The sequence below is a fragment of the Lepisma saccharinum genome, chromosome 4, assembly GCF_977018435.1.
Source record: "Lepisma saccharinum chromosome 4, izLepSacc3.1, whole genome shotgun sequence".
Lineage (NCBI taxonomy): Eukaryota > Metazoa > Arthropoda > Insecta > Zygentoma > Lepismatidae > Lepisma > Lepisma saccharinum.
The window spans coordinates 62,592,777-62,606,337 of record NC_139232.1 but is presented as its reverse complement, the minus strand read 5'-3'; the positions used below and the strand labels follow the sequence as shown (position 1 = coordinate 62,606,337).

The window sequence follows — 13,561 nt, the reverse complement described above, 5'->3', positions numbered from 1 at the left end:
CACCTTTACACCCATGCAAGATCATGCTCTGTATGGTGGAATAGTCGCCAAGTGGTGCACTATGAGCTGCTACCAATATGTCAAACCATCACTGGGGAACTCTACTCTCAGCAATTGAAATGTTGCCAACAGGCACTGAAGCATAAGGAGCCAGCATTGGCTAATCGCAAGTGTGTACTGCTTCTTCATGACAATGCCAAGGCACATGTGGTGCAGGTGGTCAGGGTTACAGTGACATGGCTGGGAGACACTGTGCCATCCACGGTACTTCTCGGACCTTGAGCCAACAGATTATCACCTCTTCCATTCCCTGGACAATCCTTCGCAAATGAGGCAGACTTGCGGCAAGCACTCGTGGACTTCTTTCCATCCGAGAGCCCCGAGTTTTATCGCCAGGGCATTGCACAGCTGGAATCATGGCAAAAGTGCTGGGTGCCGATGGGGATTACTTTGAGGATTAACAGTGTGTGACATTTGCTGCATACCTTTGAGTTTCTGATAATCAAAAACGGCAAGAACTTTTTTTGGTACCTTGTAACATAACCATAATGTCTGAGGACTAAAATATTCTTACCTGGGTTAAAAGCTGAGGCTGTAAAGGGGCACTCGGTATACAAAAGGACAAAGCACAGGACAACACACACACAGCCCTACAGAGGATTATACTGGCCGTAGGTCCAGACGCCAGAGCCTCGCTAGTCTGCAAAATGCAGACCAGGGTGTACTACGTAGAAGGGTCACCCGTTTTTTATGCAAGAGTTCGGATCGTTTATATCAAATTGATTTAATAAGAATAATATTATGTTGTAATCTTAATGAAACTTTCTACTCCTCGGTGGACTACATGAGCGAAAATCTGACAGATTTTAATTTTTTTCCTGATTTCTGAAGTACAGTCAGTCTCATATTTTTATAACTTATGCCGTCTGAAACAAAGGAAATCTGAAAGCTATGGAAGAAATTTTAGTCACAAAGTTTGATGTGAAATTGATTTAATAATAATAATAACATATTAAATTATTCAAGAAGTACATCAGAATGTTAAGTTGCACATTATGTAATCACAAAATTCAGATGTTCACACAAAACTGGTGCATTCGAATTTTGCATAATTTCCAGGATTATTAGACTCCGCGAAAATGTCTCTTCATTTTTGCGGACCCTGTGAAATATCAAAATTCCGGATAATTATCGACCGATATCGGTAAATAAATTTCAAACCGATACATCAGCATCGGTGTAGGCTCTGCCCTATTTACATTTTTTTAAAAAAAAACATTCCTACTCCTCGATGAGCCGATGAACGAAAATCTGGCATGACAGTTGTAATATTTTCAGATTTCTAAAAATAATTATATACTGAAATACGTACATCTCATTTTTTATAACTTATATCGTCTCAAACGAGGAAAGCCGACCTCCTTGACGGAATGGTTACCCCAACGCGCTACAAATGGGTTGATTTCATTTATTTTACTTCGCATTTTATGCCACTTTCGGCTAATTTACGAAGATAGGGATGAGTGATGATGTGATGAAATTGGAGAATGGTCACTCACAAACATCCATGCCCAAACATCTCATTGATTCTCTGGGTTAGTGTTGAAAACCGCAAGTTCTGAGGTGATTGCTGCATTTTACACTGTAGTTTTCCTTCGATTATTCTACAGGACCACTAATTAACTTACATATATTTAATTTCTTTTGACGATTGCTCTAAATATGAGCAGTATTATTACACAATCAAATGACGGTCAGTCCCCCCATTCTCTCTACGCCTGATGCGTACGTCAAGGAGAGTGCTCAACAAGTGCAGCTGCTTTCGCCCACCTGTCGCTAATCAATACTGGCTGAGGCAAGTCGCCATTGGGGCACACACTACGAGACTCGCTCATTCATCTGGCGTGGTGGTGTACTCCCTTTCAGCACGGGCGCGTGTTTATTTGATTATAGTCACGCCTTTCTGCAGTCAACGGCTCGATGATTTTGTAACGCAAATAGGATTAGGCGAAGGTGAGAGCGAAAATGCTCCTAGGAATAGGGTTAGCAGAAGTTTCCTTTTTCCCGGACATGTCCTACATTTCAGCTCTATGTCCAGAAGGATTTGAAAAACATCGTGAATGTCGTACATTTTGAACATACATAATGTGCACCTGAAAATCATATTGAGGAATTACTACTAATCCACAGTCTAGTCTCTAGTATGTGGAAGTCATGGAAAGGTGCATTCTTTTTTAATCAGATAAAGACATTCCAATTGATGATGCGAAGTGCTTTGATCCATAATTTTTAAATGACTGAAATTCTGGTCAATAACGGAAATATTTACTTTCTTTTGTAATGATAGCATCTCAACTCGTTCTTTTTTTACTTTCTAGATCAATATAATACATTTATTTCTGTGACACATGAAGATCATAAATTTTGAAGCCAGTTAAAGAAATACGTTTCCCCTACCAAATGCTCGCATTTCTTTCAAGTCTAAATAGTTTCTTATGAATTATTTATATATTTTCTACCATGCACTTCAATCTTCAAGTTACTCTGTTCTCTATTGAAAAGTGGTGGTGTTTGGAACAAATATACCTTCTGCCAAGCACATATCTAGAAATATATTTCGGGGGCGGGCGAACCAAGTGTCTCAAAATAATTTAAATAATTATATTAAGTTAATTATAATTAATAATAATAATAAAAAAATCAAAATAATTAATATATTTTTATTACATGAATAGGTAAAAAGACAGTATGAGGATAGTGATATATATATATATATATATATATATATATATATATATATATATATATATATATATCAGCACGTATTTATTAGTGGCTTACGTATAGCTAAGGTCTCAAAATTTGTAAAAAAAAAAACTGCTCTGGCAAGGTAATTAATGTAAAATAGATAAAGAATTGAATATTTATTGAACGGAAAGTAAAGTTCCTGGTAATGTTTAATGCATATTATTATAAGTAATAATAGATCTTGCATAAATCTTCTTTGGTACTGTCATTCTAAGTCGTATGATCCCAATACAGTCCTTGCCTTGTAATTAGTTCAGCGGAAATAAATAACCCTCGATTAAACAAGAAGTATATTTTCATTATTTAATTTTAGTTATTTTATTTTTTCATTATTTAATTTTAAGCACTTAGTAAATCTCTCGGCGGGGGTTGACCCCCTAAATACGTCCTTGTCTTGTGCAACAAATATGAAAATGTGATTATCTTATGCTAATAAGCCGTTGGTCGAAAACAGGACCTATTGTCTGCTAGACCGACTTCGATTCCCCTCTAAACATAGAATATCTGACATCAGATCAGGGTTGATCACATACCTGTCGAAATTTTTTAATCAGTGCTGAGTATAGTTTTTGTATTTTTTTTCATGGAGTAACTTCAATGCCCCATGTATTTCTGCCTGGAAATTTAAAGAATTTTACTACGCGCACACACACACACAAACGAAGCGCGCGTAATGTATTGGCAAATAATGTGAAACTGATAGGCACAATGGTAAGTTCAACAAATAATATTCACTTCCTTCTCCTAGAGTCAGTTACTATGAAAGACTGCAACGGGAATCGACGTTCTGTTCGCACATAATCTTGCAAAGACACACTGTGTGCTTGGCTCTCATTATTCAAAATTTTGCCAAACGCGAGGAGAAGCGTCATATCAATATGCAAGCATATTAAAGTATTATAAAACTTTAATGTTTCGCCGATTGATTTAAGAAAGCCCCTTATTTGCACCATTAGATTAATGACAAGAGAATGGAATGTAAAAAGGAAAGGGGAGAGAAGTGCATGTGGCCTTCACGGAAAGTATCATTCCAGCATTTTCCTAGAATAACTCGGAAAACAAGTCTTGTCACACAAATTGTTATAGAAAAACTCTAAACCTTTAATAAACCGCTTTATCAAATCGAGTTAAATCGTAAACTAGTCTTCACATATTTACTGCTTGCGTGCATAAATCGGAGTTAAGTATGTGAAATAGATGGCATATCAAATCGTCAAATGTGTTATTCCGTTTCCTGTGTTTTGCCGGATTCCCGTGCGCTCTCGCGGAGGAAACTCGTACGCAAGCTTTCCCTGCTGCTAGACTCGCCCGCCAGTCAATGTAGGTGTCGTTCTGCCAGTCGAACTCTTATCGGAAGCTAGTGTGGATGTTGTCTGCTAGCCCGACTTTGTTTCCCTCCTAAACGTAGCACACCTGACAGCAGTCCAGGGGACGCATCGCGAGAAACTTCGGGGTTCGTTTATTGATTTGTTTTTTTTATTTTTCGTTTGCGTTATGGAGTAAGAATGTGAGCTAAAGTTGAGGGGTTCCAGCCGTTATGACTCTGTGGTTGATCATCTACCTGTCAGCGGCCACCTTATGGTTTGAAAGTTGTCTAGGAGATGGAAATGTCGGTAAGTGTCAGTTCGAAATTACTTCTAAATTTGCTTTGTGTGTATACAGAATTCACGTGTTGTATATGTTTTCAGCTCAATTTCTTTTCAACACTGTCGTACATTGCACAAACGTAGAGCAGATGTAACAGAACGCACTGCTTTCTTTATGCGTTATTTTGTGTGTATGTATGGATAAAGAATATACCTTCCAATATTTGTTTCCAATGTGAAGTTCTATATATTATTCACGACAAATCATAACCGTATTATGATATACTTTAATGAAGTTGCACATATACAAATAAAGGTATTCACAAATAACTCAAGAATACTAAAAAGAGAGAATCATATTCGCAGCTTAGAACACGACGATATTTGCTTTCATTGCCCGTGCACATATTTTGATAACAATCTGTTACTGAAACTGTCAAGACAAGGTACAACAGACAAAATGTCATACGAACTACTGCATTGACTCGTCAGAAATATCACGTAAATGCATCTATAATTATAAGAATAAAGTTCACAACTATTTTAGTGGAATCATGCAGATCGCTTGCTTTGGCTACACACTGTGCGAGTACGAAGAAAATGCAATCAATACCATAACTTGGTTGTTTACAACGTTCGCCGTGCCGTCGATGCCTATTGCACTTGCACGCTAAAGGATCAAAGCTAAGTTTTATATATGACTTCAAATGTTTCTGCATTACAAAGTCTATTCACCTTTCCTATTGTCATTATTAAAAAAAAAAGAAAAGAAAGAAAACAGAGGAAGCATGGATGATATAGTAAGCATGTCCTTCCGCATATGTTGCTAAACTTCCGTTTCCTTATCAAACTTCTTCATGATTTCTGTACCTTGTAAGATCAGTTTCTTATTAATGAATACTCCCCAATGTCGTGATAAGAATTCTGACATTGAAAGTTGCGAGAGCAAAGTTGAGCGTAATCAATATTACATCGGGAGGAATAACACAGGGACGAAACGCTTCCACTGGGGAATAGACAATAAGATGACGGCCAGACAAATTTCGATTTTTCTGTAACCTTGTATCTTGTCAACAGAATGTTCGTGACAGGGGACTATGAAAAGTGGTAAGGGCCCAAATCGTGCGTCACTTGTTTTCTTTCATCGACCTTCTGAATGGTTTCAATATGGCTTCCTTGCAATCATATTGACGGGATGTTTTAGTCACCTGGTAGATATGTTTGTTAATTTCGCCGCAATACTGCCTGCATAACACACTGATTAGCAAAACAAACTTCATTCACTGTGTGATGAATGAAAATTTAACGTAGAATAAAGGGTACAAATGATAGATGTTACTCGCCATATGGTACCCTCATAACGATTTTTTTAAAGGGAAGGGCCGGTTTGTTTTCTGACGTAACCAATAAATGAGTCGTGTAGTGTATTGCATTGGTGAAATGTTTCACGGAAAGATCATGCTCATTTCAGATAACTATTGCGACAAGTAGAGAAATGATTGACAATATTTACGTCAAGTGAAATATATGAATAACATCGTGTATGATTGACAATGTGTCACGTTCGAGAAGCACTTGGAAACAGGCCCGTGCCAAAAGGGGGGGGGGAGCATTCCCCCCCCCCCCCTCGAGCCATAGCAAATTTTAATTTGAACGTATAAATACCTACAAAAATTACGTTGATGGTTTTTCAAATTTTGCATGAATTTCGATTTTGTCCTTGCACAAATGAATAGGTTGTTTCTGGACAGAGGCAGGCTCTAGAAGTCTGCAGTCTGCAATATTGGGCTATTTTAGTTCCATAACCATTGATGCAAGGCTATCAGACGTTCCGATTTAGTCGGGACAGTCCATTCCTTTTAATCCATGTCCTGACCTTTTCGCCTCGGCTCGGTCACAAATGTTTCACATAATTAGAACAGAAGGGAATTTTCTATACTCTTTCCATTGTGGAAGAAAGGTTCCTCAGTGACTGCAATACAAAACCAACCATATAAGGGGCATTTAGCTCTCTACCCGCACCGCAAGGTCTGTGTTCCCTTTTCGCCACCACTGAGCAGAAGGAAAAGAAAAACTTTGTTTTCTTTCTCCGATATCAGGGGTTTTCTGCAACTGGTGTCCATTCTGCCACTCAATGGCTTAGGGTTAATTAATATTATGTAAATAAGAGAATCCACTTTACAGCAGAATCGTTGCTAGATTTTTGGGGCAAAAAATTGCCTGAAGTACTTTTAACATATATTGTTATTTGTCTAAAACACTCAAGAAATTAAGTACATTATTAATTTCGAAATTCTGTCAATCGGAATTTACTGCTACTTTTCTTCTTTTCTACTTGTAATTGTCTTGAACATAAATACACAGTGGTGTGACAGTGTGCAGGAGACATCAAGGCCAAAAAATTCGATTCTACGAGCTGTTGATAATGGCATTTTCTATCCCACACGTATGCATCCCCATTTAATAGCTTCTTGGTTGGCACTGGCATTATTTTTACTGTCGAATAAGATTCTAAAAGCGAAAATACACCATAGCAACAATATTACGCCAGCAGACACACTGCCAGGGTGAAGTCACTTACCCGTTCCCTTCAGATAATTTATTTACAAGATTCGCACTGACTCCAAAGTCCTGGACAACTGGAGGAGTCAGGAAAACAAGGCTAAGACTGACGTCGTTGGAAAGAAATTATTTTTTTAAAAAAACTTTCAAAACCTGGAAAAGTCAGGGGAGTTAAATGAAAGCTTCTGAAAACAGATTCATATATACTAGGATTCTTGGTAATTATTTTAATTTAGCTTATGCTAAGATTTGATATGAATTATTTCGCGTGGTGGTAGGCTAGTACATGAATGCAATGAACCACCCTTTTCGTACCGGCTACAACTGTATTACTATGACTGAATGTGTTGCGGTTACTCGCCAAACTGGAAATTTCAAAATAAATGCAATGATTGTAAAAAATATCCTTACACTAGAATATTCAAAGTAATTTTCTCGCAGTCATTTCGGCCACACTGGCGATGGAAAGGACACCATGAGATACTACAGATGTGCATATGGTGTCATTCTGTCAATTATTTGAACTACTGAAAGTTACACATGCGATAACCTTACACAGTTTACAGAAATGGAGCTTAAAGAAAACGCAAAAAATATTTGTACTACCTTTAGTTACTTATAGTAATGAAGTGGAACATTTGCACCAAATCTTAATTTGAACTACCGCTGATATTAGTGGACTTCGGAGCATTGAAAGTTTTACGTTAGTATTCACAACCATTAGCAAAATGGGCTATTTTCATACTTTCGAGCAAATGCCTACCGCCTCTTCCTGGGATTCATTTGAAGACAATAGCCCAATAATATGTAAATTTTTTGGCTACCACCAGAACAAAGGACACTGACTTCATTTCACCCAGAAGTGGAGGGAGAAGCTTGTCTCTCGCGACCAGAGGTGCAGTGCACTCCGTATTTGGGTTGCTTTTTTCTGGTATTGGTTGCTTCTAAATGATGAATTCTGGATTTTACTTCATCCTTGGTTTTCATAAATCCTTCATACATAATATTATTATTCACATTGCCTATGAAACCATGATGTTCCTCTTCATGTCGGACACCCTGGTTCCCCATTTGACCTTTCTTTGGTTCAATTTCCACTTTATAATGCAATATTTAATCTTATTGATAGACTTTTTTTTTTTTTTTTGCAAGTCTGCCAACTGATGTCTTATGTTGAAACAAATTTACAGACGCTCAGGAAGTAGAAGGTCATATATATCTTCATCTAACATTCAAAATATTGATTGTTAAAATTTTGTTATCTTCAAAAGTCGCATTTAATCAATGAAATATCTACAATTTTCATTTATTTGTTTCAATTCAGGTACAGGTTGAAATAGGTGAAATGGATGGGTATCTAGATCATTATGCAGACATGTGTTTGCACACACAGGCACGTAGCCAGGTGGCTGAAACTCCCCTAAATCCTACAAATACAGTATCTAATTTAAGTAGGCCTATTGTATATTGGTTATTAATTTTACTTCATTAGCAGGATTAAACATCTTGCAATATAAGTTGTAATATACTTCAGTCTGAGAAATTCATCTTCAGGGCTTCTACCCCCCAAATTATTCGCCTTTAGATGGCGGCTGCTGATAAGGAATGAGTCTTGCCCTCCCCTCCCCGAAATACCGAAGTCTGCACGTACACACACACCTACCGGATTGTACGAATACTTTTTTGCGCCTCATTTTTGTGCCATTGAAGAATTATATAATTTCCTCCTATATATGCGAACGAATGAATACATTTCGTTAGAGTAAACGTTTTACACAAGTTAAAAGTTAAATCATATTAGCATAATATTTAATGTTATTTGATAATTTGATAGAGCTTCGAGATAACTGTTTTAAATGGTATAGATTCCGGGTGTACAAATACTTTTTACACTAACTGAAATGCTAACTTGTTGAAAACTGATCACCAGCAGCAAACATTTATGTGAAGAACAGCATCTTTGCAATGTAAAAATAGTTATGCTAAGGTCAACAAACAAACAGAGGTTATTAGCGTATTTTCTATTTCATTTTACTTGTTTAAAAATTAACGGACTCATATTTCCCGAGAGTTGGTTCGTAATCCGTAATCTCATTGGTTACATTTCGTTGTGACACTGATTAGTTTTACAATAATATGTATAAGAATAAACTTAGTAATCCATTTTTCACGTTACTGCAACTTTTTACGTTTTATGTGAACGAGAATATAAAAACCTTGAGAAATTAATACAGTACCCATTATTGTTATTGTTGACTCTGATCATTTGTCGTTGGTTTTATATACCTCCAAGTTAATCGTGATGAAGATGAATGAGTGATGAAAACAGCACCCATGCTCTATTGTGAAAATTGAAACACTACTTATAATAACTGAATTAATTATAAGTGGAAAGTGTAGATTGATTGGTTGAATTAGGTTATTTTACGTCGCTTGTATGTCACTTTTGTCTAATCGTGACGAAGAGGATGAGTGATGATATGATGAAACTGATAAAGCAACACTCACGAAGAACACCGGCGAAAGCGCAGAGATAAAACAAGTTAAATTAATGACCACAATTATTTCTTTTTGGATGACATGGTGCGATAACTTTTTGTTTCAATTAGATAGAAGTAATCTAATCTAATCTTCCCTACCCCTGCCTTTGTCGATCTTTCAATGAACAACACCGGAAGGTCTTATTGAAATTAGTTCTATGTAGCGGAGACTGGGTTTCTAACAAATGGCACATGCAAAATCAGTTTTAACTGATAAAAACTATATTTGCCGAAGGATGCTTGTTAAAACTGGTTCCTACTAGTTTGTACAAAATTCGGATCTTAACTCAGAGCCATGGCAACCAAAAGATCGTCATTTCGAGGTTGTGGCGCTTGAAGGGTTGGTCCGAGTCTCAACAGAAACACGAGATCGATAAGATGGGTGTAGGTGGGGCGAGTTCTACTACCCCCTTGCCCCACACAGCTGGGGAGGATTTTAAGGTATGGTTTCGAGAAGATATTCGCGTCTCAAGCAAAATTAGTTAAATTCTTTATTGTAATTAGTGCCGTAATTAACGGTTCCGTGTCGCGCGGAGAAGGGGGCATCGATACAAGTCTGGTGCAGGGCACATCCAGCTGCTGACAACCACTAAAACTAAATGCTAAGAGCTCTAAACCTGGCTCTCCTAATCTAACCACATATGCATTATTGGATCTAAGCGGAATTGTTAGGTTAGGAGTGGCAGGTTTAGAGCTCTTAGTAATTAGTTTTAGTAACTGTTAGCAGCTGGAAGCCCCGAAACGACACCAGAAAGAAGTGACACCATAAACGAAAAAACAATTTCCAGCCTATTGTATTATATCGCCACATTTTTATTTGATTTTTGTTATTTAGAGTCGCTTTTCTACCACTTTTGGTTAATCGCAACGGTGAGTATTAGTGATGATACGATGAAATTGATGAAGGAACAATCACAAACAACAAGCCGGGATTCGAACCCAAGACTCCTGGTGTCGTAGCGCGCTGTATTAACCACTCTTCCACTGTGATTGCCACCATGTTTTTGAGCAGATGCTTTTATTTGCTTTTGTTACTTTCATAAAACGGTATTTTGTGCATGTAGTGTTGTACAGTCACGGACACTTCTGGGTCATAACAATCCCACTGACCCCATTGCCCGTGACTCTACATAAGAATATCAAATATATGAAAAATCTTTAACAAAATTGTACTGTTATAACTCCCCGTAACAGTGCAAAACAAATACAGCTTCAAATAAGCTGACAGATTTCAACAAATAAAGGAAGGGAGAGAGAAGTCAACTTTTAAGCGGCAAAGTTTTGGTCGAAGGTGTGAAGCTGGAAACAACAAACTGAATTTTCCAATAATACTAGAAAAATGAGGTTAGGATCTTTTCGATATGTTTAGTTATAGGGACGATAGAGTTTGTCATGCGTCGTCAGATCAATCTTCAACTGAAGTGCTGTGCGAGTGTTTATGTACTTAGGTTGCAGTTCTCATTTTTCTCGTGAACTCAAATCTCTCAAAATCAAGAGTACCTATTTGAGCAACATGAGAAGTGCAAAAGTGAAACGGGATTTAGATAGGTTTATATTGCATTAAATGTGTTTATTTTTATCACAGCTATATTTAAAAAAAAAGGATCAGGAATTGACGAGGGGAATGACAAACTGAACAAAATTTAATTTGTAGAAATTTAAGACTGAGGGGACCCTAAAGTTATCTTTAGGAGGACCCCGATATCGTGATTGTAATTGTTTTTACATGTAAATATATATATCTGTTAATTTCGGGTAGTTTATATTTTGCAAACAGGTCTATTGTCCAAACAAATTGAGTTTCCTATTCAAGATACGTTATTGGTGATTTGAAACTTATTGCATGTTATTACAATGTCGCGTACTTCTAGTTAATAGGACATCTGTGAAGGTAACAAGTACCGTATAGATAATGTGTACGTACACACGCACACTTGATTCAAATACCCTAATGAAAACATTTGCATAAGTGGGGAGTTTAAGAAAACTCTGATAAGCAAAAGAAAAATAGAGAAAATTCCTTAGTGTGCAGAAATTTCAAAGTCATTTTAACCATTCATTTTGTTTTTACACAGTATGGAATTCTAAGATCCCAGTAAAAGACACTTCAATGAAAAGATAAACCTTTCTGTACGCTCATAGTGTACCAAACTTGTCCTTCACCACATGCGTGCTTTTCGTTTTGTGGAATGTGAGATTGAAGAACGCAAATGAAGCTGTTAAGGCACGCTCTCTAACTCTCTCTAAAACCTACAGTACAAAACCATCCTATGTAAGCTCGAAGGGTGTAAAATAAATGTGAATCAAAATTGAGATGAGTGGCATGTCTTTTTGAACTTGACTGTACAAGTAACAGGGAAAACACCAAGTGTGTAAAGGAAAAATGATTAAAATATGGGGCTGGACAAATTGTCTATTCATAACTTTCATATTTAATGCTCACTAGCCACCCACCAAATGCGTTGCAACGCCGTAAAACGTTAAAGAACATTCTTCTCTATAGAGCAATATAACTTGCAGCACCATCGACCAGGTTGAATAAATTATGTTGTGTTCCGTTTATTGACATTTCAATCAGAGGCAACCAATTCAGAAGCCACGTTCAAATTGGCTGTAATGTACTACCTCGTGCAGCGTTGGTGTACAGTCAAGGGCAAAAGTTTGCTAAGCTTTGCAACTATAACTGAACGCAACTCCAACTGGCGCCTGGGAAACAGCGAATCAGCGATCAGTTGAATTTTCTTCGACTGACATCGGGTATTTTCGAGTCACAAGGCACCGAACGTTGTTCGCGGGACGAAACAAATGAGCGTTGGGTACACCACATGTTGCCAAACGTACCGTAAGGCTAGAAAGAGCCTTCTCGGGCAACGGGATTGTCAGCACCAGAAATCAGTGGGGGTTAACGATACAACTGCACACGCGGTCGTGAACGATGAACTTTCCGGAACGACCACCCACAGGTCGGAATGCAGGCGGACACACAAGTCATATAAAGAAAACTGGGAAAAACAGAAGTACGCTTGGCAACGTTGCTTTGGGAGAGCGATGTGATCCCTTCAGCTCTTACTTCCCAACTGAGTTTGTTGACGCCCATCGAGCCACACACCCCCGAAGACGATTGGGGGTCAGAAAGGGCCAGAAATAGCCATCAAGGTCAACCGCCAGTTGGAGTTGCGTTCAGTATAATGTAAAGTAATGTCTTTGAACTACGAAGCATAAGCAATTGTTTATCCCATGGATCCATAACGCTTCTTTGATTCTATTCCAAACTCTCGTCAATTTCTTACATTTTTTGTCTTTCGCCTCGCTTTTCTGCTACTTTTGCCTAATCGCGACGATCAAAATGAATGGTACAGGCCAGTTGCCATAGCGGGGGCGAAAAGTGACAAGAAGTGGGGGGGGGGCAACCGCTCCCCCCACGTCCCCCTCATCACCGCCACTGGTAGGGGCACTCACAGAAGAACACCCGTGTCAAGAACTTGAAACAATCCCCTCGGCCACCGAGGTGGCGTGTGTGTGCCTTTAAATATGTTCTGCTTCTTGTGATGCGTTTCATCTGATATGCCGCTGATGAAGTGACATCTGTTCAGTTACAAAAATATAATTTTTACGGGTTTTTCCAATAGTTTTTGGAAAGTAATCGAGAAATAACTCAGTTACTCATTTTGACATGTATAACTCATCTACAATTACTTAAAAAACTAACTGTAAGTTACTTTATTCTAAAAAGAAATAACTCGTAAAACGCGCTACTGGGAACGGGCTGTTCTGTTCATTTAATGATGACCCTCTAAAACTAACTTTAATTTTGGTTAAATTATTAGTACAATAAAGCTCATGTGTTTAGATACAAAAGTATAGTGATAAGAAATTTCAAAGTAAATCCATGTCCTTTAAAAATTATACATTAAAAAAATAAGCATTTATATACTTTTTGTAAACCTTAATTTTGTTCACTATTGTTGAAACATGCATGAAAGTAACTGTATCACCCCCAAACCCTACATGTGCAGTGACTTGGGAGCATTCATAAAATGCAACACAATCTGCCGCAGCACGTTC

General features: G+C 37.7%; 1 protein-coding gene across 2 annotated transcripts in view; it reads left to right on the top strand.

Moving 5' to 3' along the window:
• The first annotated feature begins 4,137 nt into the window (after positions 1–4,137).
• The window catches only part of IA-2 (tyrosine phosphatase IA-2), a 619,991-nt gene continuing 610,567 nt past the window's right edge, over positions 4,138–13,561 (top strand). For both annotated transcript variants that reach the window (XM_083120601.1, XM_083120600.1), the window contains exon 1: positions 4,138–4,421. In XM_083120601.1, the coding sequence (XP_082976727.1) occupies positions 4,346–4,421 (76 nt within the window). In that variant the 5' untranslated portion in view covers positions 4,138–4,345. The remainder of the gene's footprint in view (positions 4,422–13,561) is intronic.